The following is a 25849-nucleotide window of genomic DNA, read 5'->3' as shown; positions in this document are numbered from 1 at the left end:
GTGAGAGCACAGTGACCGAATGACGCATCCTTTCAAGTTCACGCTTTCAAGTTCACCGGGGTTCTCTTGTGAGGTAATTCTGAAAGATGTCATACCTAGGCAGTATATATATATCTATAATGATACCCAAGTGGTCAAAACTCGTTTTAAAATAAATTATTCCTTTGAAGTTTCAAATATGGCCAGCGAACATTGAAGTTGACATCTATATAAAGAAAATCAAATAAAGCAGAGTGAGAATCAGTTAAGGAAGCAAGACAGGAAGCTGGGAAAAAAGACAAAAAAGAAAGTGCAAGCGACGAGATTCGAACTCGCGCGGATTGCTCCATTGGGAATTCCAGATTTTAGTTCTCTACTATTTAGAATAGTAAAGATTCTCTGGGAAGAGATGATATCTTGAATCCAACGCCTTAACCAACTCGGCCACACTTGCTACTTAATAGTGAAAATCCCTAGGAAGTTGTTCCGAACCCTGAAATGGAATCAATTACATTACATGGAGAGAACAATACATCAAACCATACAAACATGTGGACCCTTGTTCCTTTTCCGCCGGGAGAGCCGAGAGCTACGGAAACAAGATATTCATCGCAGGAGAAGGAAATCCAACAAGCAAAAGCTAAAGTTGGACAGAAGTACCGGAGAGCTTCAATTCGACATGGCCTCTCCAAACTCCCCCGCCGCGGTCACTATGAACTCACCTAGCTCGACATCACAAGCCCCTGTCGAAAAAGCCTCCGCTCCTCCAGTTAATACCCTCCCCTCCCAACTAGCGCAGACATACTCATATGCACACCCGGTACTTCTCCTTGCGCTGGGTGCGTCGCGGTTCAATGCTTTGGTGGAGAACCCTGTACAGGAACTCCTGAAGGATCTCCCATGGCTTGCTCTTCTGCAGCTTGTCTATGTGCTACTCTGTCTTCCTCCTGCTGGGACAACGGTCCCCGTCTCTGATGGTCCCTCTGGCCATGATACCAAAAGCCCCCGTTCGCGTAAACCTGGCTACCGACGAAAGAACTCTGGAAAGAATGACTGGGCGGGGATTTGGGCTAAGCTGATGGTATGTATTGATGGTCTATGTGATTTGTGCTATTGAGTGATATGAGTTTTAATATACTAACTCAATTATAATAGCCTGCTTTCCTCTCTATGTCTTTAAGCTTCCTCCTTGCTACGCCCGTTATTGCCGTTCTCCTCGTCCTCTTCGGTGCCCCGCTCACAACCCACAATTACGAGACTGTTCTCTGCGCAGCTCATATGGCTCTTCTCTCCGCTTCTGGATTGATTTACGCGCATGGCGTAGAGGCCTCCGTATGGAAGGAGGTCTGGGGTATTGCTCGACCTGCTGATGCTGTTTGGGGTAGCGCTTTGGGGACTGGTCTGGGTGCTTGGCTCGGTGCTATACCTATTCCTCTTGATTGGGATCGTCCGTGGCAGGCATTCCCTATTACTATCCTGACTGGTGCGTACATTGGGTATGCGTTCGGATCATTGTTGTCTAGAACTCCGTTTATCTATGGTAAGCGCATCCAGTTTGCGCCCGAGCAGGAAGAAGAGGAAGAGAAGACCAATTAGTCTAGGCTTGATTGGTTCTGTTATTTCGTCAATTGGTTGTTTATGGTGGACTTCCAGTGTTTGTATAATTATTTCAATATAGATTTTGAATTCCAAAATTCCAAAATATACCCCATGGCCTTGATAGAATAGAAGATAGGAAGTTGTTTACTTAGTACTGACATCACAACTTACTGTTTCCAGCTTTAAAGCTACCATGTCTGCCGGATCCTTTACTGAACTTCGCAGCGCCTTGAATGGATTCAATCGCAATGACCTTAGATCCTGCTGTGAACTCGTGCGACATCGCGTCTTCGAATGAACGCGCCTCATAAGCACTATAGTAGCAGGATTGGCGATCGGTATTGAGGCACATGTTAGGAAAGACTAGAAGCTGTCGCGCGATTTCTAACGCGTGCTTTAGAGACTCTCCCTTTGGTACTACACGATTTGCAAGACCCATAGTCAATGCCTCTTGAGCATCCACCGGTCGGCCTGTTAGAATCATATCCATCGCGCGACCAAGACCAACAATCGCTTGGAGTCGGACTGTACCCCCGTCAATCAGAGGTACACCCCATCGTCGACAAAATACGCCAAATGTAGCATCCTCCTCGACAACACGGAGATCTGCTAGTAGACTGAGCTCTAGTCCTCCTGCTACCGCGTAGCCTGCCACGGCGCATATCACTGGTTTCTGAACAGTGAGTCGTGAAGGACCCATTGGTGCTAGGTTACGTCCATTGACGGGTTGAAGGTTGTCCCTTGGGGAGTTGTCTTGTTTTCCTGCGACTTGATGTAGATCTGCCCCGGCGCAGAACGTATCACCGACGCCTGTCAGGATACAGACTTTTTGCGTTGCGTCGGCTTCATAGGCAAGGATGGCATTGTAGAGCTGTTTCGCAGTTAAAAGATCTACTGCGTTTTTTCTTGTTGGCCGATTGATCGAGATGATTGTGATTCCTTGCTGTGAGGTGGTGTCTGTTACCACGGTGGTTGAGGTTGTCTCTGCCATGATTCTTTGATCATGGTAGACTTGAATGAGAATGAGGTCAATCTCATTTCAGTTCAGATGGGTGGGGGAAGGTTGAAGTTTAAGTCGGGGCCAGCACGAAAAACATCCCGAGATGCCTCGGTTTGACTAACCTCCCCCACACTTTGACATCTCCATCCCCCCCATCGATCTACACGGTAAGATGTCAAGTGCATGTATTATCTGTCATAAGCGGAAGGTATTATTTATCCCTGCTTCCCTAGCTCTCAGCCATTGCGATTAGGCTAGGTACACAGGTGTACTAACATGTAGCTCCAGGTGCGCTGCGACCTCGCGATCCACAATCCCTGCACGAACTGCACCAAATCCGAAGTGGCGTGCCAGTGAGTAGACTGATACTGGTTGCGGGTGTATGTGTATGAATATTTTGAGCTAATATTTAATCTAGACCGTACACGCGAAAGCGTAAACGATTTACGAATAGTCTCTCGCCTGGGCGCACTGCACGCGCATCAAACTCCGTCAGTCGCCGAAGCTCGCAGTTGCCCGCGGACGCGTCTCTTGAAAGCGCTCCCGTATCAAGTCTATCACCACCTGCTGTATATGAGGACGGCGTAACTACTCATGAAACCATTGAACCTCTTGCAAACAATGCAAGCGACTCTTTCATTAAAGAAGAAAGCTACCGCGGTCGGAGCGAGTACTTAGGTGGCACTGTACCGTTTGATGAAAATATGGTCAAACCTGGCCACGAGACAACGTATACGAGTCCTAAGGCCTCAGCGGCTGATTTACGAATGTTACGCGAACAAGGAGCGTTTGAGTTACCGCCAATAGCTATTCAGAAACAGCTTATGGATAGCTTTAATAAGTATTGTGCACCTTGGACACCGGTTATTGATCCTGCATGGTTGGATGAGAGCACGCCGCCTTCTATGCTTCTTTTACAGTCTATATTCCTTGCTGGGTCTAGAGTATCTAAAGCTCATTTGGATTATGGATCTAGTGAGGTTTTTTATCGACGCGCAAAACTTCTTTTCTTTTTTGGGGGAGGCCATGGCTCGCTTATTTCTATTGTGGCTGCTTGTCTTTTGCATTGGTACAATCCTGTTGGGCCTGAGGATGTTTCGACTGATACGAGTGGATTTTGGATTCGGACAGCTGGGGCGATGGCATTTCAAATAGGATTGCACAAGGAGCCTCCGCTTAATGCTAAGTATCGTGGTCTTCGTCGACGCTTATGGTGGTCTTTAGTGGTGGGTTTTTATCCCCGGTCGCTCAACTTTAAATTCATGTAAGAGGTGCTAATTATCCACTGCAGATCCGTGATAATGTCATATCAGTCGGTGTTGGTCGGCCTCGTACAATCAATTTACGCGACAGTGATGTCCTTCCACCTTCGATGAATGATTTTCCGACAAAAGACTTCCAGACGCAACTGTTTTTAGCATATTGCACAATATCTTGCCTTCTTGGCGATACTGTGGAGTGTTACTTGCGAAGAGAGATATCAAGACAACGGCGTGGTGACCTTGAGAATGCCGTATATCGATGGGCCAAGCAAGTAATTCCAAAACTAAGCACTTTAGCCAACACCCAGGATGATTCGATCACATCTCGCTTTGAAGTTCAGCAGCTACTGGTCATGTATTTTGTCACTTTGACGATCCTGCATCGACCAGCACCTAATAGTATTCCACCGGCCGCTTCGCTAGTCGCATCATCTTTCATCGCAGGTATCTACGAGGAGTTCCTCCTCAGAGATGAGCTTCGCTATCTCGGTCCTGTATTTTCGTTCTATCCGCTTTGTGCTGGCCTTTCACACCTTTCGTGCTGTCGCTACCCACAACTTCAAAGTACGGCTGAGCATGAGCTGACCGTCATGAAACTTTCTCTTCAGAAATTATCTGAGAGATGGCTCTCCGCTGTCGGTCCTTTAAGAGCCTTGAACAAATTAACTGAAAAGGTCCGGGCGCAGGGTCAGTTTGACAGCCCACCGCGCACTTTGGATCCTGATACCGCGGCCTTTTTTGAGGGATTCGATTTCAAACTTTGTAAACAGTGGCGGTTTATTGGACAACCGTCTGAGACGGAAAGTAGCAATCTCAATAAGCCGACTTGTACGTTGGCTGAGTTGCAAGATCCGACTGATGCGCTACCGACAATCGACCCACGACCTGACGATTTATTAGATAATTTCGATCTCCCATTGTTAAACAACGACTTGGAATCATTTGGCACTTCCTGGGAAGGCTCAGGGTTTGATTGGAGTGGCTCTTGGTTATTAAATCTCTAGTTTGGCCACCACAGAAATGTAAATATAGTCTTAGCATGGTTTGAGCGACTCTTAACAAAAGATATCCAACAGCAACACAAAATTTCAACTACTCCATGTGCATCTTCAAGTAGTATGATGTACCGGTGATCCCCGCGATGCTTTCAAATGCCTCCACGTGACTGGCTAGTCCAGTTGAGGGGTTCGTGATTATCCACAACAGTCACGACATTTGGAACACTTGAACTTGCAAGAATCCCCGAAACGCGGTCGTTTGTTTCATTTTTCTCTGAACCTGTCATGAACCCTTCAATGTAATTTGGTTACCCTATAGTTCCTAGTTGACTATCGAATCACTGAAACCTACCTTATCGATGGAATCCAACCAATTTAAGATCCGGAAACGCAACCCGAAAGCCTGTAGGCGCTGTCATCGTCGGAAGCAGCGATGTGTGGGGTATCCGACCTGCACTAACTGCGAGACCGCGAACTCTTCATGCACAAGATCAGACCCATCCAAATCCCAGCCGGCATGTGAGAGATATCATGGATTGTCAAAGGATGCCCTCTTCGATAAAATCGAGGAGTTAGAAGCTCAAGTAAAAACCGTCACCCAGGTCCCAAGAAGTCAACCGTCTGGGTTCATTCCCAACGTGCCCGAGGTAGGCTATTTATTCGATGTTATGGAGTTCTTGACGACGGGACAAATGTCAGGCCAGACGCCTCAGACATCTGCATCACCACCAGGCACTTTGATTGCGAAGGAGATGGATCGAGTATTTGAAGAGACTGTTATGGAAAGTTGCTATTCAGACAAATCCAGCCTAGAATATGAGACTGAATTCAGTGACGACCAGTCTCAGCCTGCACACCCGAATGTCCCTACCGATGGGGAGGGCTTGAAGTATATCAGGGTATACATGGAGACAATGCATAATCATATGCCGTATCTCGATTTGGAGGAGATATATCAACTACACGATGAGAGATCTGAACCGATTGCACCGAATCGATCTGCTAGGTGGAAAGCCTTCAAATTATTCATGGTTTATGCGGTCGGAGCTGCGACGTGCCGATCCATAGAGCCGCAATTCAGTATATCCGATCTTGATCTACTACGCACAGCTTTGCAACTCAAACCTCCCGTTACAGAACTTCGATCTCTCCAGAGCATCGAAGCCATGATGCTATTGATTATGTATAATCTTCGAATACCGAATAGTTCGAATATTTGGTATATGATTGGGTTGGCAATGCGAACAGCAATAGATCTTGGATTACACAGGGAAGCTAATTATCTTCACTTAAAAGATGTCGAGTCGCAAGCAAGGCGACTTTTATTTTGGAGTGTGTATATCATGGATCGAAGTATTGCAAGACTTCTTGATCGACCCTTCAATATCGCTGAACATGATATCGATGTTGGCTTGCCGTTTGAGTTTCGGGAATCTATCCAAGCCTCGACGAATGAGAAGGTTCTGCGTCGACAAAAACATTTGAGAAGCAGCATATCTGTTTTCAGCCCGGCTATCAGGCTGATACGTCTGAAATCGCAGATTCAAACTCGGGTTCATAGGGTTGACAAGGAAGTTTCATTACTCTTACCTGAGATCAATCCATTATTCTCGGCTTTGGAAGAATACAAAAGATCTTTACAGTCTGATCTATCGCCAATAGATAAAGATTGGATCAATATGCATTGGAATAATGGAATTGTGGTCCTTATCCAGCCGTTTCTCAGAGAGCTTCCTTCTGATCATGAATTGATTCGCACTTGCATGAGGGCATCGGGGCAAATGTGTCAAGTGTTCAAAGCATTGCATCAAAAGGGGTATATAGGCTTTGGGTATTTCCTTGTTAGTACGCTTTTCAAAGCTGGTCTTACATTATGGTGAGTTTAGTACCTCAGCGGCTATTGACGGAACTAACATCAAACTCGCAGTTATTGTTTATTTCGATCTTCACAGCCATGCTCAGTTGACGTGGCTAATGATCTAGGAGCTTGCTCCTCGGTCTTATTTGCGGTTTCAGAACGCAACAAACAGCTAGAAAAATACCGAGATACATGGGAAGCCGTTCTCACGAAGGTCATGGAGCATCTCGAGCAGTTCTCTTATACTCGTGAAATGAACATGGCTATCATACGCCAGCCCAGTCTAACAAATTCCTATAATGCATCGTGGATGAGTGATTTTATCAATAAGTCGCCCTCAACCGGCACGTCAAACTCATTTCTAGATGATCTGAGCTCTGCTCGTGGGGAATGGCATTATGATATTTGGGGGTTACCACCATTTGTTGAGAAATACGCGGATAAACCTGCCAAAGCTAGCCCTCAGCTGTTTACAGATGATTTGAATAATTTTTCTGCATATCAAGACACTTCATCGAGAAGTTTAACTCCCGATGGGAAAGATGCTACAAGGTGGGATCAGATGATCCCTGGGAACCTCTTGGAGGAAAGCAGAGCTGAAATTGAAATGTTTGATGAATTGTTTGCCAGTCTAAGTTGATTACTGATTGTTACAGCGTCTTTTTTATTAATTTCAAGTCTATCTCACGTATAAATTGTTCTATATGAGTGCTCACGCATTCCACTATTTGTGAAGACTTCTTCAAGTCTCTTACGTCTTTAACGTTTTCATGTACAACATCATGATTGTCCATTTAGCTACATCAGATTGGAATTCCAATTGATAAATCCCTTTTGAACCTCTGACATATCTTACGATATGAGATTGTAAGCAACTGAGATTAACGAGTCCTCCTTGCTTTACTAAGTGACTTTTCTTTCTCTTGTTCCGCTCCTTCATATCTATAGCTTCGCTCTGGTTTCCTGAGAAACTTCCAGATCGAAGTACTTTCTGAAATGCTCCAAGCATCCAGGATTGGCAACTGTGCTGCTGATAGTCTTCGGTAACTGCCCAGAGCATATAACTTGTTTTACCAAAGTTTCAACTTTCTTCCCATTGACTGTCATGGGAACCTCCTTGACACCAAACACGAAGCGAGGAACATGTTTACTACTCAATCCGTTCCGAATGGCGTTTTTCAACTCAAGAGCAAGTTGACTGGTGAATGGTTGATTGGATTGCATAATAACAAACAGGAACACCGATTCATCTGAGTCCTGTGGTCTGCGTCTTCCAATACATAGAGTAGAGGATATGATTTCGTTGAATGGTGCTGACTCGGTGATAGAGTAGATATCTGATGATCCGAATCGAATTCCTTGAGGATTCAACACGCCGTCGCTAAGGTTTATTAGCATTAACTTACATCTTTCAGTCAAGTTGGAAGAAGTGGGAGTCAGAATGTACCTTCTACCATGTATTTGCCAGCCCTTTGTCTCGGGATTATAGCTTGCCCAGTCATGTTGAGCCCAGCAGTTATCAAACTTATCAAAATAAGTGTCTTTATATTTGGCTCCATCTTTATCTCCCCAGAAGAAGACAGGCATAGATGGGAACGGCTGTCGACAAACAAATTCACCATTCCGACCGGACTCTTTGATTGATTCTCCAGTTATGGGATCAGCCACATCAACATCCTGACCTAACATGGGCAGTTGAATCTCCCCTGCATAAACCGGACCAGCAGGGTCAGTACCAATCCAAGATGTGACTAAATCAGTTCCACCCGTCACGCTGGTGAGATGTACATGCGATGGGAATGCACGATAGAACCAATAATACTGGTCTGCACTTAGATGGGAGCCACCGGTTTGTACCATTCGCAGGGAGGAGAGATCAAATTCATCCTTGGGCATAGATCGTGTCATTTCAAGCTCTTGTAAATAGCGAGGTGAACATCCCCAATACGTGACACAGTGATATTCTGCGACCTTGGCTAAGATCTTTGCTGTAGGCCAGAGTGGCGATCCGTCATATAGAATCAGAGTTGGTCCAACGGATAAATGGCCAACCATTATATTCCATAGAACCCATGAGGTACTGCTGAACTGGAAAACAACGTCGTCGGATGTGAGTGAGTTGTGGAGTACGGATGTCTTCTTGTGTTGTAGGATCACGCTGTGGCTGTGAACTAGACATTTCGGTTGACCAGTCGTTCCACTTGTATAGAGAATGTAAAGTGGATGTGAGAAAGCGAGTCTCTTAAAGTCCAGTCTGTCTTCTGGTCGTGACTTCGACAAAAAGTGGTCAAGGGTGGAGAATGCCCCATCATTAGTTCCTGTTATAGGAATCAAGAAGACATCGGGTTTCACTTTCATAGCTTGAACGATGTTGCTAATCTTCTTGCTGTTGGATCGCATTTTGCCTTTGTATGTAGACTCGCTATCTGCAAAAAGCACTCTGGGCGTGACCTGTTGCAGTCGTGATATACATCCCTTCGAAAATTAGCCTTCTAATTCGTGATAATGGGACATGCTTTTCACCTCTTCGCCTAGATCAGGCGCAATGCTTGTCCAGATAGCACCCATACTTGCAGTTGCTAGGAATAGTCCAATGGACCAGACACTGGTAGAGATGATAGCTGATACCCGGTCCCCTTCTTGGACGCCCATTTGCAGTAATGCGCTTCTGGCCTTTCGGACATTTTCACATAGCAAACCCCACGTCCAGACCTCCCCACTCAAATCATGGCCTTCACGAACACCTATTAGCGCAGTTTTGTTCAAATCTCTGCCACTCAAGACGTTCTCAGCGTAATTCACAGTCGCGCCGCTGAAGAACTCGGGTACTTTCTCCATTGGTGTATTGGAATCAAAGGCCATAGTAGTGTTTTCTGGCAATGGTGGGATAACACTGGTATAGCCATGGAGATCTGTCCAAAAGTCCTGCAGGTTCTCGACAGACCATTTATGTAGCTCTTGTGAAGAACACAAGTTCTGGTTGAACTTTTTGTTGACATGCGCTCGGTAGATGTTCATAGGTATTTGATCTTGGGGGACAACAGGTGTCCAGACTGGGCGTGGCTTTGAGCCATTGCCCATGGATGATGGGCTGGACATGTCTTTCGAAAACCAAATAATAGGAATTGAGCACTTGAAACAACTCTATAATTTGGAGTCTATGATCGTGTACTTTGGGGGGAAGTTTTCACCTAAATAACGTTGGCTGTAGGTTGTGCATTAATGTCTGCATTAATAGCCCCGAAGGATCGGTGCAGGCGAATCCATACTCTGACCCCTCATATCTTACGTGGAATGCATGTCCACAATGACCCAATGTAGTGGGATTCATGACTCCGCACGGCTGTTCTCGGTGATCATCGGTCATGGTCGGTGCTCTTGCTCGGCAAAGTACCATGTTATGGATAGCTCGGCTGAATGACACTAGTAAGCGCAAGTAGGTGAACCCCGCATGCAACATTGAGCTTGACAAGTCAAAACAAATGCAAATATAAATTTTGCATTATTATAATTCATAATACTCCTGCTCGGGTTTTATTTAAGTTGAAGTATCATACGTTTGTACACTGTCAAGTAGACTGTCATCAACAGTATGTCTCAACCATTCTCACCATCAACGGTAGACAAAGGCTTCATCCTTTCGCCTGCAGCACTCAAGAACCCATCAACCTCTGATCAGGTACTTCAGCGTATTTTGCAATGTAAGTTTTTGGTTCTCGTTGGGATTTAGCATTTTGGGCTACCCTATTTGCTTCGGTCCGGTCACTTACTAGTCACATATCAGGGCATGTCCCCGAGGACCTACTCGCAAAGTTTGCGCCTGATCTGAACAGATTTGGCCGTGAGGCAATTTCTGAAGAGATCAATAGCTTGATTGGCAATGCAGAGACGCAAGAGCCATATATCAAAACTCGAAATGTCTGGGGTGCACGGTACAATGCGGACCGGTTGGTAACTAGTACCGGCTGGAAAGAGCTGGGAAAATGGGGAGTCAAAAATGGGTAAATATTCCTATGAGATTTTCAGGTCCAAATTTCTCGGTGAGGTTGAGCTAATGGTTTATGAATTCAATAGTGTTGTAGGACTTGGATATGAGGAAGAATATGGATCGCATCGTCGAATTGTCCAGCACGCATTGTGAGTCTTCGTTTTACCTATGGATAGATATCAATTGTCTATTTTCAGCACACTAATCACCAATTTCTCAGAAACTACATTTTTTCAGCCTCTTCTGCTGCATATTCTTGTCCGATTTCCATGACTTCTGGGGCAGCAAGATTAGTCCGACACCAGCTAACTGATTTACCACCGGATCATCCCTTCCACGAGCTATACAGAAAACTGATCGCTCGTGAAAACAACTGGATCTCAGCTCAGTGGATGACAGAAAGACCAGGAGGCAGTGATGTACGCAATAGTGAAACTTTCGCTGTATATTCACCCCTTACAACAAAGACCGGCCGATTTGGGACTATTGAAGAAGGAGACTATCTGCTTTCCGGTTTCAAGTTCTTTTGCAGTGCCACGGACTGTAATATTGTCTTGCTTCTAGCCAAAACAGAATCCGGTGAGCTGTCTCTGTTCGTCGCACCGACAGTAAAGACTGTGAAGAATTCGGAGGGACAGCCGAGGGAAATCTCCAACGGCATTCGCATTCATCGACTGAAAAATAAGATGGGAACAAAGGAGTTGCCTACCGCGGAGGTCGAATTACAGAGTGTTCGTGCGCACTTGATAGGTCCAAAGGATCGTGGGATTGCAACAATTGCTCTATTGTTGAATACCACGCGCACGCATAACTTTATCACGGCTTTATCGTGTCTCAGACGTGCACTGGATATTGCGAAGTCGTTTGCTCGGACACGAACGACGATTGACCAGGAGTTATGGTCGTTTCCGATGCACCTTAATGTTTTGTCTCAGCTGGAGGTTAAACATCGAGGATGGATGCAACTTGCTTTCTTTACTTCGTCGCTGCTCAGCTATGTTGACAATGGGTTTCCAAAGGAGGCACCAGGTGTATTCTCGGTTCTGGCGCGATCCCCCAAGATTGCGAACATTGTATTGCGAGCCTTCACATCTACTTCCAAGGCGGTGATCTGTAAATCTGCCACATTAGCCTTTCAAGAGTGTCAGGAAGCTATGGGTGGAGTGGGGTACATTGGTGAGTTGAATCCGATGTCTAGTACTGGTTTATCCTACTAACCACATATCTTTGTACAGATGAACCGGAAGAGCCCGAATTCAATGTGAGTAGACTATGGCGTGATACAGCCAGTAACAGTGTATGGGAAGGCACTACCAACGTCTTGGCTAGCGAAACAGTGCGACATCTTACCAATGGACGAAATCTCAACCTGTTCGACTCATGGATGTCGGATGCAATGAGTCAAGTCGCGGCGAACGAGCTCAAAGCAAAATTATCAAATGTTTGGGCTGAGCTGAAGATCAGAATTGCGGCTGGTCAGACCACTGATGGTCTGGTGAATGTCCTCAGTGTCGGGCGTCAAGTGATGTTCACTCTAGCATGGTTGGTATGCGGTACTTTGCTCGCCTTGGATGCCCAACGTGACAATGATGGAGTTGCCCTCGAGGTGGCTCGCCGGTGGATTTTGGAGGGGCAAGGGGTTCCCGGGGAGTTCGCATTCCCAGACCTAATTTATCAACAGCTGGCATCATACCAGAGCCAAAGGCCCACGGGCAAAGAGCGCACAGTGTGGGATTCACGTATTGTTTGGGGCGTTGAGCTTCCGGCAACTGCATCTTTGGGATATCGGCCATCTAAGATTTAGACCGAATGAATAGAGAGTTGTACTATGTAGAACTGTCATTAGATTTGATCTTTAAGATGCATTAAGAGTATTTGAGCTTTTGGGATGTAAGCATCGCATTGGGAATGTAGCCTACTATTTATTCTCAATTAGGTCATACCGCATAAAAGTAGCTCTGGACCTCAGAAGAGAGGAGTGAATTATGTCAAAGAATTTGATAAATCATCTAAATACAACTTCAAGTTGGAATGCATGTTATGTACACATTGACTATGTGCCTTTCATTTATTGTACAAATTTCGGACCCAAGGCTCGAACACAATGCTTAAAGCTTCGAACCAGTGGTTTGAAGGGATCGATGACCAGATGCACGATTTGCCGGGAGCTCAATATCCCATGCAATCCTGCAGTCCCATTCCAGATGATCGTCCTTGTGCGAATTTGCCGACTCACCTTCCTGTACAGTGACTATATCATGGAACACCATATCTCCAACACCTCCCTCGGCACTCAAAATCCAGCGTCGGGCAATTTCCTTGCTCACAGAATCCTGGTCACGCTCAGCGTCGAGCGCTAGCAGAGTTCCGCAGAGTATCCAAGCCAACGTGAACATGTAGCGCCGAGCATCGGCCACTATAGTAGCCGGTGGCTGGTTCTTAGGGGAGAAGCGAGCTCGCAACTCTGCCCAAGCTTTAGTCAATGATTCTCGTAGATTTGCTGTTTGGATCAACGTCAAAGTTCGATCAAGCCACGAGGAAAAGATCTCCAAATTGCCAGCCTTTAGAAGGAAGCGAGCCATTTCACTCGCTAACACATTTGTAGTTCCTTCCCAGATAGAGTTGACAGAACTGTTTCGAAGGATACGCGAAATATTAAACTCAGGCTCGTCGGCCTCATCCATATATCCTACACCTCCCATGGCCTCTTGGCATTCTTGTATGCCGGCAATGGACATTTTGCTGATAACTGCTTTAGAGGTGGCGGTTAAGGTGCGGAACACCACATTTGCCTCTTTCCCAGGACGAGGAAGGTGAGCGAGCTCTGAAGGCTGTGACACGCCGCCTTCTACTAGACCCATCAGCACAATTGTGAAGAACGCAAGGTTCATCCCACCGCGATGTTTCACTTCCAAATCGGCCAGAAGACGGAGATGCATAGGGATTAGCCACAAAGGTTCACCGACAGTTGACCTTGCTTTGGCAAAGCTCTTGGCAATGCTGATAGCACGACGCCAGCCAGCCAGAGATCCAACAAATGTATGGATACGAGTGACGTTAAGCAGTGGTGCGATAGTGACTATTCCTTGATCCAACTTTCCCACTAGGTGGGCGCGCATGTCTTGTAACTCGAGCTCAGCGGTTGGCAGCTCCTTAGTCCCAAGCTTATTTTTCAGACGATGAATCCTCACACCATTCGAAACTTGATGGGTGATTCCATCATCACCAACGATGATCCTTCGGAGCGGTGCTAAAAAGGTACTCAGTTGGCCTGATGGGGTCTTTGCGAGAAGAAGAGCCACGTTGGCATCGGTAGCGGATGAGAAGAATTTGAATCCATTGATCAGGTAGTCTCCATCTCCGAGAGGGTCGGTGCCGGAAGAGCTTGGGAGTGGAGAGTAGGTCGCCCAGGTCTCGGTATTCTGCACGTCGCTTCCACCAGCTCTCTCGGTCATCCATTGACCTGAGGTCCAGTGGTCATCTTTTTCAGAAATAAGACCCTTAAACACTGCGTGGAAGGGGTGATCAGAGGGCAGATTGCTAATCTTCGAAGATAGAATAAAAGCCGCTCCGTCCGTCATGCTAATGGGACAAGAGTACAGCCCTGAAGATGGTGCATAGAGATAATTCCTATGTAGAGGTTAACAAATGTTGTTCTGCAAGCTTAACCTAATTGCTATTGTCTCTCACAGTGTGTATTGAATGGTTCTTCGATGTGATCCGAGGGATAAATCGTAACCTGCCGAGACAATCTTATTACGGGCGCCCCAATGTCCCAGTTGTTTCCACCCCTCTGTCGTGATAAGTCGGTCATAGTCATATCGCTTGCCCCAAACATTGTGGCTCTTGACATAGGGCTGGTTTCGCTCCGCATCCGCACTCCACTCTCTTACTTGGTCGGATACCGCTTCGTCGCCGAGCTGTGCAAGTTGGGGCTCTGCCGCGCGAAGCATTGCCGAAGGAACATACCCTTCACCTCAGTCAGAAATTTCGAAATTTTCATGGTCGCAGATAAACTTACATTGTAATGACCGTTGTAAGCTCTTGTCGGAAGTATAGGTATTCTCCAAGGACGCTGGTTGGGTGATATAGCCCGTGTCCGCTGTTGCGGGCTTCGGTGGCAAAGATGACATATTGGGGAAGTTCTTGTGCCTAGTTGGCAGCTTTGAACTATTTGTGCTTGCTGGACAAGCCGAGAATCATTCAAGTGTCGTGTATAGCGAAAATCCGGGGTAGTAGAGTTATCTAACTAAGGAATCATGGGGATGAGGGGTGTTGGTAGAAGCTTATTCTCAAATGTTGATTATTGAAATGTACCTCGGCTCCCCCGGGTACTGCATGGGGTGAGCTGCTTATCCACGCCCCGCCGCAAAATCGCCGACAATGGGGCATGAATCGCCTCTGGGAAGTTGATGTGATCCACTAATTTTCGGTCGCAAAATGTGTGATGACAACCTTACAGGTTCAAACATTAAGGGCTTATAGAAGGCGGACTATAATCATACTAAGCAGGATAGTTTAGGTATATGATGTCTAAAAAATAACTGCCATCATAACAACTGGTTCTATAGTGTAGTTGGTTATCACACGCGGTTCTGATCCGCGTGACCCCGGTTCGAATCCGGGTAGGACCTTTCTTTTTGCCTTTTTTCCCCAAGTCAATATAGTTTCTTCAGCCTTATTTCTGCATTGTGCGGTCCCTTTGACTTGCTACGGTCGCTTTTTTTTCAAGGTCGACCGCTGTCTTGCATTTTGAGGTTTCAGACTGTCTCATATCAAACCTTTCCTTTCTTCAATAGAATGTTACCCTACAACCACAAGTGTACACATGACTTCAACTTCAGTTTTGGTAATGATAAGCTTTTTTAGATAGAAAAAAATATGGGTATTCCGCATAGCGCTTTTCAAAGTCCTACATATCGTGTAGGGTGTTATAACCAGTTTCAATAAGGCTCCGAGGACCTCGAGAGTCAGAGCATATGTGCCAGTAAAAGAGACCGCCCAGTTTTGCCGTCGTCACCATTTGCGCTTTCTGTTGTACTGTTGCAGGAATGTCATAGGTTACAAATCCACCATCTCCACCAACACAATAAGCAGCACCCGCTTGATTGTCGAGCACTTCTTGGGATTCTGGGCGTGGCAGATCACAGTAGTCGAAAACTCCATCTTCACCACCGCAGCTAGTGTATCTTTGCCCAGGTCCATTGCTATCCAGGAATGATCGCCCATATGTTGGAATCCCAAGAATAAGTTTGCGAGAGGGTACTCCTTGTGATAATACATATGATACCGATAGATAACACGAGGTAGGGGTTCCATATAATTGGGACTGATGACCAGTCTCCGATTCCCATGGCCCCGCAAAATCATATGTCATCAAGTTCATCATGTCCAAGTACTGCTGGACCGCGGAGAGGTCAATATGTTGGAGAGCCCATTGACCCGCGGGAAGACAAGTGGCTAGGACATATCGTGGAGCTGGTAGTACTTCACGTAAGCGAGCGAGAAGACGGACATAATCTTTTCCTTGCTTGGAGTCGGCAGGGTGTTCCCAATCGACTATATTTTCATACCAACATGTCAGAAAGTTTGTTTCAAGTCGTATAGGTGAATGCATCAAGGCAAACAAAGATCTGATCAACTTACTATCGATACCATCCAGACCAAATTGATCAACCAATTGCCGCGCCGTGCGAACAAATGTCTCCGAGCGAGACCGACTGTGGGCAACGGCCGCGAAGTGCTCGCTACCTTTGCCTCCACCACCGACAGAAAGAATCACTCGCATTTGGGAGTATTGTTGCTTTAATTGGACAAAAGCTCGTAAGCATCCTTCAGTCCCATCCACTGGCATTTGAGTATCAGCCCACTCATCGCTCAACTATTTCGGTTCTTCGTTAGCGCAACCGAATCAGATAAGCAATATCAAAACTCAGCCCTGCCAAAATTCTCTCAACGAAGATAATCACTTACATAGACAGTTCCATCTTCTTTAACCCTGCAAGGATTCCAGATCGAGATTAGCGTATTGTTTAACTATGAGGCTCAAAGATGATGATTGGTTGGTGACATACCAAGCAAATGAGTAGAATACATGAGAAATAAACCCCAATCGCAAAGAGGAGGGAGGTTGCTTCCGATAAATCCTCCAGTTCGGATAGTAAGCTGCGTTTGTGTACAAGGGCACCTCGTAAGTGCTAGAAGAATCAGAGATCGCGGGGTCAGCCACAGCCACGGGCCGCCTGCGGAAGAAGTTGCTTGCAGCGGAGAACATGTTTTACTCCTCCGGTGACTGGAATTTTGCAGTCTGGGGAAAGGCAGGAGAAAAACAGGTTCAAAACGAGTGATCAGAGACTAAATTTGAGACTAGGAAGGATCCATTGAAGAAATAGAAAGCTTGGGAAACTTCGTTGTCCGGTGTCTTTCCACTTTGGGAATGCGTCACGTGGATGCAAAGGGTATGTCTTGGTTATAGAACCGGCATTATTGGATAGCTTCTTGTTTATGTTGAGATTGAGATTTGCATCCCGTCAAACCACAGACTCCCAGATTGGAGCCCATCTCTGCCCCCTCCCCCCAACCCACCCCACCGTGCGAGCGGCTGATCCGCATTAAGCTGTCGGACGCATCCAAGAAAGCGATTGTTATTCCGCACAATAAGTACTGGATGCGGGGCGGATTTAGTTCCAGACCAGACCAGGAAAAGAGGTTCCGAATTTTGCGCGATGGACGAAATGAAAGGATCCTCACTGCAGAGACACCAATGTCACCTGTGCACCAATTGAAAAAAGCTTGCAACAATTGCCAATTTGGCAGCTGCTCACTTGAGATGAGGGAGATCTCGGCGCACCTCCCCACTACCACCTTTGCTAGGCCCATTCAAGATGGCGTTCGGTTACTAATGTCCACATATGACGTGCGGTGAGATTGGTCACGGCTCCCGTCAGCGCGATCAGGCGACACTCAATTTGTCGATTCTGGCCACGGCGCGTGGGGAATGCCCATGCATTAGGTTCTGCACGTCTAAAAAGTTTTGAGGATCACGGCGCCAGATCTGCAAAGACAGCCCTTCCATCTCCCTTTCAACTCAGGACCGTGGAGGAGAATCAGGCGGGTACTGCGTCAATATCGTGGAGGCTACCTGTCACGGCTTGAGTCACGGCCTAAGCAGCGGAGTGGATCAGGCCAGACCAAATCGACACGTTGGCCTCATGGTGTTTGCTTTTTTTCCTTTCTCTCTCTTTGCTTTTTGGGGCTTCGAGGCTCGGATCGCGTGCGGTGGAGAGTGATTGGCCAAGTCTATGCAGGGTGAGGCGGTGCTCCGGGGAATGCGCCAGCCCCCTACTTCTTCCCCGCGAATCGTTTCATGCAAGTGACAAAGCAAATTAACCGAAACAAGTGCTGTTGGCAAATAGTATGCGGCCAATAGTAAGCACGCTACTTCATGCCACTAAGTAAGCGCCCCGGTTTTTGTGAATGGGGGACATGTCCGCACGAACCATACCGCCATCTACACACCAATCAGTATCATCCGGATTTCCAATATCACAATGGATATAGGCTACTGGAGTTAAGGCACCCACTTGCGTCCCCTTTTTTTTCGCCTCTGTGTGCCACTTCGCATCCCTAACCTCGTTTGACTGCGCCTTCGTCCTTTTCTCTGACTAATTTGAAGCTGTTTAAAGCTTGCTGCATAGACATTTCTATTTTCGACGAGTGTTGGGAAAATCTCTTTAAAAAGGATTGGTCCAAGCGCCAGATCGCCCAAGACACGAAGTGCTTTTTTGAAGCCTTAGCGACTGCACAAACACGAGCGCTTCCAAACAAGCCGATCGTGCAAATGTTGAAAAAAATGGATCGCATTTAATAACGCGAAGTGGCTGCTAATTACCAACAGTTTTATTCGGCGAATTCCATCCAGTTTGGATCCAGGTAAGTCAACAATGAGCCATTGAATCTATATTTTGAACTACAATTCCTACCTGTCAAATGGGTATAATGATTGATATCCATCTCACATATGCACAGCAACCAAGCGTCAAACACAACCCTTTTTATCATTAACATCTCAACTGCAATAGATTATGCATTTCTCGAGAACTAGTCATATTCAAGTGGTTTTCCACAAAATCGCTAGGGCTACTACCTCATTATAGGTCTGAGGAATCAGATTGCTACCAGGGAAAATCACATCAAGAGTTTGAGAGGAGCCAAAAACTTAAATTACACCAGGTCGCAAGTCCATGAGCAATCCACTCGTATGAAACCGTTTTGAAAGCAACCTGTACTTGATAGGAATATAAAAGTTACGATGTATAGAAGTTATCCTTAGTCGATGGTCACGGTGAAGATAAGGGCTACTGCCGGCGAAACAGGTATTTGGTAACTATTCAAAAGGTTCTTAGGCTTATTTACGCACAAATGTTGTCATTGATATATACCAGTCCGGTATGGTGTAATTAGAAACACCTTCTTCGTGCGATGTAAACGAGGTGATGGATAGTATGGACACTATCTAGCATCTGCTGGGAAAAGAAGGGAAGAAGACTGTATATTTGCACTATCAAGAGTTGTGGTCGTGTTGGTGAGAGGCTATTCCTCTCATCTCATCTCACTAACTATCTAGGGGAATTGTGGGCAGAATGTCCACCGCTAACCTCACCGCTGCGCATGGATGCATCTCCCATCCACAACAACCTCACAAGGGCATTTTAATGTTGTATATTTGCTACGGTTGTGGGTGGTAAAGCAAGTTGGGCACCGAATTCAAGCAAGGCAATGAGGCCCTGCCAGGTTGCTCTTCTGCTCCTCCCAACCGACTTCCCTGAAAAGCTAAAATACATATTTGGTACCATAGTCATAGACTTCGTAACAACGGTCCTATTTACCCATAATTGTAATCGGAGGGCCATCATGGAACCCTACATCCCTACCACTAGTCCTCTTGAGGACAAATTAACGTTTGTTGACCAACGGTCGGAGCTAAGTTCCCTGAGCTCTTCTCTCCAAACCTTTCCTCTTCAAATATCTTACTCCTTCACACATGATGATTCACACACTGCACACTATTGGAAAGGGGTTTTGCGGCACAGTCTGGGCTGCTTCCGAGACCGGTCTAGCATACAAACGGGAAGATGGGGGGCCAGACAGATCCTTGAAAAATGACTTCGAAATGCATCGTCGAATACTCCGCAGTTTTCGTGCATCTGCTGATTTCCTCAAGACCCAACATCTTCAAATCCAAATTCCCACCTGTCATAACTTCATCGACGCCATGGACCAGGAGTGGTGGACACGAAATCTTTCGAGATTCCCACCAGGGACACACCATGTAATGTCCTTCAGTCTCAGCGCATTCCGCCACTACCAGAAGCCGTACGGCACCTTATTATTGAGAAGTACTGCCCACCTCAGATCCTGAAACAGATTACCACTAGCGAGCCGGATAAAGACTGCCTGATAAGGCCATATCTCGGAAGACGACGAACAAAGAGGCAGGACAGTACCTCAAGATTTACGGCGTTTTCCCTCCGAAACTTTCCGCTTCATATTGATCAGATGGAATCCCTCGGGCTGCCCATTAGTGATGTTCAGAAGTACGCAAGGGCCATGGCAGGCACCCTCGCCGTGATGCATTGGGTTGGCGAGATTGATGGGAATGATATCGAATTTGTCCTCGCACCTCCTCCTTTGAATAGTGCCGGAACCTCAAAGGCCTCAATAATGTCCAATACTCTCGGCGAGCACACTGTATGGGTACTGGATTTTGATTGTGCAGGAGCATGACAATGGACTTGAATGGGGTTGAACAAGCCGCTGCTGCATTTTGGGGCAATGATCCCTACTACCCTCGACCACAAATGGAGCCAGATTCACTTTGGTATTCGTTTCGAGAGCAGTACCTCCAGACTAGCGATTTATGTGCCACCTTATGCGAGCCTCAAGAGTGCGAGAAGAGGCAGACCCTGGCAAAGAGATTCGTGGAAATTGCAGAAGAAGGGAGAAATCGAATGGATGGGGTTAAGGGAGGAATCATAGTAAGGGGTTAATATTGGCTGGAATGACAAACCACGATGTACTTTAATGAATAATCTCTTGCAAGAACTGTTACTACTTAGCTGTAGGACGCGCCTGTGGATGAGTTATGGAGATATGTCGCCTTGATAAGCCCCATGCTAATGAAAATACTATCTCTACTAACTTCTCTAGATGACCAATAGACGATCAGGAAAGTGGCAGCCACAGGACAAAATAATGGTATTGGGTGGTACAGAGAGAGGAAAGAGGGAAGCTCTACAGAAAGCTAAGATTTGCCTGGGTAGGAGGATAATAGTCCCAATCGAGACGAAAAAGGTCAAAAATAAGAATTGGCAAGCGCGAATGGTCTCATCCAGAAGGTAGCCTACGAATGCAAGGACCCCGAACCACACTTGATCGGAGCGTTTCTTGACAAATTATTTTGTCGACGCAATACCTTGATCCTACCTGTTCATCCTGATGTAAGTTCCGATTCTCTTAATTAGAGGTTTTGAGAGACAGGAATCTTACTATCGGTGTTCTAGTGCCCATCATGTCTAGCCGCCGAGAAGCCGCGGGGACCGACAAGTCTGACAAGACCGAGGGTTCCTGGACCATCTCCTTCGCGAAAGCGATTGAATCTAGCCTCCAGCTGGAGAATAAGCTGCAGGAAGAAGCCGAGCCCCCACAGGCGCTTCTTCATCGACTCCTATCCACCAGGTCTGCAATATAAACAGCATCGTCATTTGCGTGGCGCCAACAAGCTGCCATCGGAACAAGATCTCTTTTTAGAGAAATCGGCAAGGGATCTGTAGGGCGAGTGTTTGAGCAGTCAGGTACACCTTGGGCGTTCAAAGTCCTCCTGCTAGACCGTTCTGCGAAGCTATGGAACAACTATATCATGCATCTGCGTATTCAGCAAAGCTTCGATCTATTAGCTGATACCGTTGGCTGCGCTGAAGTCCCCCGGGTGGCTTGGTTTGCGGACAAAGCTTCGAAATTCTGGGACGATAACCTGTATCTATTTCCAGATGAATCCACATTCCCGCGACGACCTCGAGATATCTTGTGCATGGAACGTATTCTCCCTCTGCCGGAGAAGATTAGGCTTGCCTTGATCGACGCTTATTGCAATCCGGTCAATGTCCCGAAGGCAAGGGCAGACCCTGCGAGCAAAGATTGCCTTTTGCGAGTACTCCTGGGCCGAAAGCGCTACGGATCATCGCGCCCAGGAGGTAGCATATTTTTTTCGCTTCGAAACTACAAACTCCATATCGATCAAGTTCAGGAGCTTGGTCTAGACGCCACAGGGTTCGCGACCAGTATGGCCGATGCTCTAGCGGTCCTGCATTGGCACGCGAAGATAGATGCCTGTGATATCGAGTTTGTACTGGGAAGTACCTCGGTAGACCGAAATGCCGTGCGCCGCATGCTGCCGCTGAAAGATGCGGAACGTCTCACACCTGGAACGAGTACCTATGAGCGCACAACCAACACCGACCAGAACTACAAGAGCCTTAATGTTAGCTTATGGTTGTTGGATTTTGATTCCTGTCAGCCCATCACTATGGACCGATCGGGAGTTCGCCAGACAGTCAAAGCCTTCCTAGAAACTGATCCATTTTGTCCTCGACCTTATGCAGAAGACAAATATTGTCAGGGATTATGGGAAGTATTCTCCCAGCGCTACGTTGAAACAGGCAGCAAGATAACGACTGGCGCGTCGCGGAGCCTACCTGCGTTATTTATCGAGGGAGTTATGGAGGAGCTTGCCTATCGTGATCGATCTACGAAATCTGACAATAAGGGCAGTGCAAATCAGGGGTCTTCACGAGGGTATGTAAATGTTCGAGGCTGAGGACGCGGGGTGAGTAAGATGAAGATATGAGGGTCACATGACCCCCTGATTATGTAGCCGTCTCCCAGAGAGACATTTAAGAATGACACCGTCATTACCAAGAATTATGCTTCACTTATTTTGGTCGCCAGTGGAAACTGGGGGAAGAATCGTTAATGTCAAGCGTGCTGCGTCTATAACAGGCACGAGTGGGTGCAGAATAAAGGGCAGAGTAGGGCGGTCAAGCAGCGGCTCGCCCGTCCTAAAGATACGGAAAGAAGGCCGTTTCTGGCGCCAGAGGCTGTAATTTTCAGCCTCGTTTTCATGGGTCCCTATATTCTACCTGTGAAAGGTCGCGAACTGAAAAGTCGGGATCCTATGTGCTTCTAAGCAAAGACCATATAGTGACAAATCTGGTTGATAATATTAAAACATGATATGCTCGTTATTGAGTCATTCACTATGGTGTAGTAATCCAGAGGGACAACGGAAAGACCATGTTTGTGCGTCGTTTCGTGAGGGAAAATCATGGTGTTTCCATATGGGCGGTTTTATAGATCTAATCTGAACTAGTGTGCTTAGGGTTATGTACGCAAAAACCAAGTCCCTAATATATACCAGTCCGGTATGGTGTAGTGGCTAACATCGCTGTCTCTCACACAGCAGCCGGGGGTTCGATTCCCCCTACCGGAGTTTCTTTTTGTCTTTTTACTTTTTTGCTGTATCATTCCTTTTGTTCCCTTTTCTTTTTCGCTCATATCCATGAAGCCTATGTATTGTCTGACACTGGGAGTTCAGCTGCCCAGTCGGCAAGACATTGTTGTACTTACAACGAAGACAACATACCATTGTAGTGTAGCGCCCCTTTTGTCAATAATGTCGCGCCTGTTGACTGTAAAGCTGGGAAATCTGCCAGAAAGAATTAGACAGGCTTTTCGCTCTCCCGTCAACAGGGACCGGAAAGAAAGGACAAAAAAAAAATAATTTAAAAAAAGATCAAAGTTTGAATTTTCGGATCTTTGTTCGAATAATAACAGAATTTCAAGGGTTTTTCAACGACAGATGATGCATGTGCACATAACATGTAGGTATTATTGACTTTTTTCTAAAGTTATTTTCATACTTCTAAGCCTTCTGCTGTACCCCCTTCTAATCTTCTATCTCCTCATCACATAGCCTATTACTGATCTCCTCTCCCTCTCGTCGCCAATCTTCCTCCCGAAACCCCTCTGTACCCCAACCATAGTCCTCGATCAGAACTCGCTTCATTTGAATTTGCTCCGGTGACCCAGGAAAAGCAATATAGCCTATATCCGATCGACTGGGGCGATAGATGTATTCTAAATTACGAATGCTATCAATAATATCCTGGAGGTAAGTAGGGGTATGGTGAGCCTCACTTTCTTCCCGGAAGTTATTCTCCACAGATTCATCAATAACTTGAATGATATCTTATTGAACCTGTTGGTTCAGTCCTTAAAACCTATATATATCTATACTTGACTTAGTATTCAGAATGACTAAAACCCCATCACCCACATGCATCCAGTAAGTTAGTGCAACCTCCTATAGTTTCAAATCCGGGGCGATATGGAGCTTATAGTATAACTCCTTATTGATAATATGGCCACCTACAGGAGGGAATGCAATTTCACCAAAAGAGAACATCTCGTTCCTAGGGCAGTTGAGATAGCTTAGCTTGTGAAGTAGGTTATAAATAGTAGTGATTTGGCCGACTATTGTTCCTTTATCGTAAGGTGAAGCAGAGGAGGGGGAAGACATTGGTTCGGGTTTTTTATACTAAAGGTAGGCTAAGCTGAGTAGATTGAGATTTCAGGGTTCTTCTCCCTTCTTATAAGGCGGAGGAGGAGAGGAAGTGCTATGGTCGGAAATTCTTTGTACCCCACCCAAGCGACGAGCTGGCAATGAATGCCTCAGGGATTTTCAATGAAAAATACACTTAGGTGTAGGAAAAAGAAGATGTCCCTCACACGGGGAATCGAACCCCGGGCTGTCCTGTGAAAGAGGACAATGTTGACCAGTTTATATAGTGATTGTGATGTTCCGACATGATGCTCCCTTCCTGTCAAGGAAATTCCTTTCGCCCTGTGGATATACCTGGTTTTGATCGGCGACGAACAACAGACTTCGAAATGAGATGCGGCTATTTGCGAATGTTTATTGGGTTAGTTAGTTTGGGGCCTTTCTTGGCATGAACGATTGAACAACTTCTAAGGTTGAAATGTGCCAGTGCTCGAAGGATGCTTCCCATAGGAGTAAATTTATTCGTCAAACCATTCATCCAAAATGTATATAAATCCTCAGTCAACATCGAGAATTCTCCCAAGATATCTCACTTCAAGTTCATTTATCACAAAGCTGGCAACTTCTTTTATTATCTACCAATTCAAACTCGAGCTTGCGTTATCAATCCAAATACGAAGCTCCACTTCACTTTCTCCCTTGTCGCAATGGCCTCATATGTCCTAGCCGGCGAAGAAATTCAATGCGCTTCCTGTTTTCATGGGGTCAGCTCTGACTGTAGAGACGCATTCAATAAGATGCCCACTAATGGAACACTGTCAGATAACGTTAACACATCTTGGAGCTCTAGCTCATGCCATGTCTACTGGATGCCCCGCGGCTTTTCGGCCGAGGCCTCGGCAGTCCATGGATTTGCTCAAAGTCTTATCAATAAATGTGGCCAGAACGATGCAGGATGCTCTGGGGTTATTTCCGAGGACGACGGCGACGTTGCGATGGAAGGCGGCTGTGTTTGTGTTTCCAACCAAGAGAACATGCCCTGCGCGTGTTCTAACGGCGAAAACTTGGGTTGTTAAGCCGCATCATATCTGCACGGCTTTGGAAAACTCCTCACAATCTCGTTCGATAGCAGGTATGCTGAGGATCTGGGCTCATATTGTTATAGTGTGAAGCTATCAGAGCCAGTTGTCTTGATACTTCGTTGTACGACCTATGCTGTACATATGTTTCGGGTTAGGCATGAGCATAAAAAGCCAAAAATAGTTCGTTCAATCGTTACTATTCAGAAATAGAGAGCTAGAATCCAGATGTCATCCTCTTGCTACCGGCTTTATCCTCACATATGCGAGTTCGAGCGCTGATAGAAACTATATTGAGAAATGTGCCTAATATAACGGCTTCCCCGAGTGCTTCAACGCTGTGACCTGTCTAGAAATATTGAACTGGTCGGAAATTACTCGTTAAAAAGGCGGTTTTTATAAACTTCAGAGGTTTTACAATTAACTTTAGTACCTGGTATAGTAACTTCTCTTCTCTTATATTGATTT

At 46.2% G+C, this 25849-nt stretch overlaps 11 protein-coding genes across 11 annotated transcripts; 7 read left to right on the top strand and 4 right to left on the bottom strand.

Annotated features, from left to right (window-relative positions):
• Nucleotides 1-658: 658 nt before the first annotated feature.
• N7478_004076 (PIG-F family protein) lies at nt 659-1575 on the top strand (the record flags this gene model as incomplete). The annotated part of the gene is made up of 2 exons (XM_056920290.1): nt 659-1060; nt 1135-1575. The coding sequence occupies 2 exons, from the start codon at nt 659-661 to the stop codon at nt 1573-1575; spliced, it is 843 nt and encodes a 280-aa protein (XP_056778327.1).
• Nucleotides 1576-1738: 163 nt separating this feature from the next.
• Nucleotides 1739-2569, bottom strand: N7478_004075 (enoyl-CoA hydratase/isomerase family protein; the record flags this gene model as incomplete). Its single annotated transcript, XM_056920289.1, has 1 exon — nt 1739-2569. The coding sequence occupies one exon, from the start codon at nt 2567-2569 to the stop codon at nt 1739-1741; it is 831 nt and encodes a 276-aa protein (XP_056778326.1).
• A 112-nt stretch (nt 2570-2681) lies between these two features.
• N7478_004074 (transcription factor domain-containing protein) lies at nt 2682-4844 on the top strand (the record flags this gene model as incomplete). Its single annotated transcript, XM_056920288.1, has 3 exons — nt 2682-2689; nt 2997-3804; nt 3870-4844. The coding sequence occupies 3 exons, from the start codon at nt 2682-2684 to the stop codon at nt 4842-4844; spliced, it is 1791 nt and encodes a 596-aa protein (XP_056778325.1).
• A 353-nt stretch (nt 4845-5197) lies between these two features.
• Nucleotides 5198-7336, top strand: N7478_004073 (uncharacterized protein; the record flags this gene model as incomplete). The annotated part of the gene is made up of 2 exons (XM_056920287.1): nt 5198-6679; nt 6791-7336. The coding sequence occupies 2 exons, from the start codon at nt 5198-5200 to the stop codon at nt 7334-7336; spliced, it is 2028 nt and encodes a 675-aa protein (XP_056778324.1).
• Nucleotides 7337-7638: 302 nt separating this feature from the next.
• On the bottom strand, nt 7639-9777 carry N7478_004072 (uncharacterized protein; the record flags this gene model as incomplete). The annotated part of the gene is made up of 3 exons (XM_056920286.1): nt 7639-8077; nt 8144-9147; nt 9220-9777. 3 exons carry the CDS (start codon nt 9775-9777, stop codon nt 7639-7641), a joined length of 2001 nt encoding a protein of 666 aa, XP_056778323.1.
• A 511-nt stretch (nt 9778-10288) lies between these two features.
• N7478_004071 (uncharacterized protein) lies at nt 10289-12488 on the top strand (the record flags this gene model as incomplete). The annotated part of the gene is made up of 5 exons (XM_056920285.1): nt 10289-10397; nt 10481-10697; nt 10723-10833; nt 11034-11860; nt 11920-12488. The coding sequence occupies 5 exons, from the start codon at nt 10289-10291 to the stop codon at nt 12486-12488; spliced, it is 1833 nt and encodes a 610-aa protein (XP_056778322.1).
• Nucleotides 12489-12792: 304 nt separating this feature from the next.
• On the bottom strand, nt 12793-14817 carry N7478_004070 (putative acyl-CoA dehydrogenase; the record flags this gene model as incomplete). The annotated part of the gene is made up of 3 exons (XM_056920284.1): nt 12793-14314; nt 14375-14654; nt 14706-14817. The coding sequence occupies 3 exons, from the start codon at nt 14815-14817 to the stop codon at nt 12793-12795; spliced, it is 1914 nt and encodes a 637-aa protein (XP_056778321.1).
• A 779-nt stretch (nt 14818-15596) lies between these two features.
• N7478_004069 (glycoside hydrolase family 18 protein) lies at nt 15597-16958 on the bottom strand (the record flags this gene model as incomplete). Its single annotated transcript, XM_056920283.1, has 4 exons — nt 15597-16243; nt 16331-16565; nt 16658-16682; nt 16759-16958. 4 exons carry the CDS (start codon nt 16956-16958, stop codon nt 15597-15599), a joined length of 1107 nt encoding a protein of 368 aa, XP_056778320.1.
• Nucleotides 16959-19727: 2769 nt separating this feature from the next.
• N7478_004068 (uncharacterized protein) lies at nt 19728-20470 on the top strand (the record flags this gene model as incomplete). The annotated part of the gene is made up of 2 exons (XM_056920282.1): nt 19728-20059; nt 20122-20470. The coding sequence occupies 2 exons, from the start codon at nt 19728-19730 to the stop codon at nt 20468-20470; spliced, it is 681 nt and encodes a 226-aa protein (XP_056778319.1).
• A 1132-nt stretch (nt 20471-21602) lies between these two features.
• Nucleotides 21603-22559, top strand: N7478_004067 (zinc finger protein; the record flags this gene model as incomplete). Its single annotated transcript, XM_056920281.1, has 1 exon — nt 21603-22559. The coding sequence occupies one exon, from the start codon at nt 21603-21605 to the stop codon at nt 22557-22559; it is 957 nt and encodes a 318-aa protein (XP_056778318.1).
• Nucleotides 22560-25009: 2450 nt separating this feature from the next.
• Nucleotides 25010-25378, top strand: N7478_004066 (uncharacterized protein; the record flags this gene model as incomplete). The annotated part of the gene is made up of 1 exon (XM_056920280.1): nt 25010-25378. The coding sequence occupies one exon, from the start codon at nt 25010-25012 to the stop codon at nt 25376-25378; it is 369 nt and encodes a 122-aa protein (XP_056778317.1).
• Nucleotides 25379-25849: the final 471 nt, after the last annotated feature.

The sequence above is a fragment of the Penicillium angulare genome (genome assembly GCF_028827245.1).
Source record: "Penicillium angulare strain IBT 27051 chromosome Unknown utg000004l_segment0_segment0, whole genome shotgun sequence".
In the NCBI taxonomy this organism is placed as follows: Eukaryota; Fungi; Ascomycota; class Eurotiomycetes; order Eurotiales; family Aspergillaceae; genus Penicillium; species Penicillium angulare.
The sequence above is the reverse complement of the archived record's forward strand: the minus strand, read 5'-3'. Positions and strand labels throughout refer to the sequence as shown.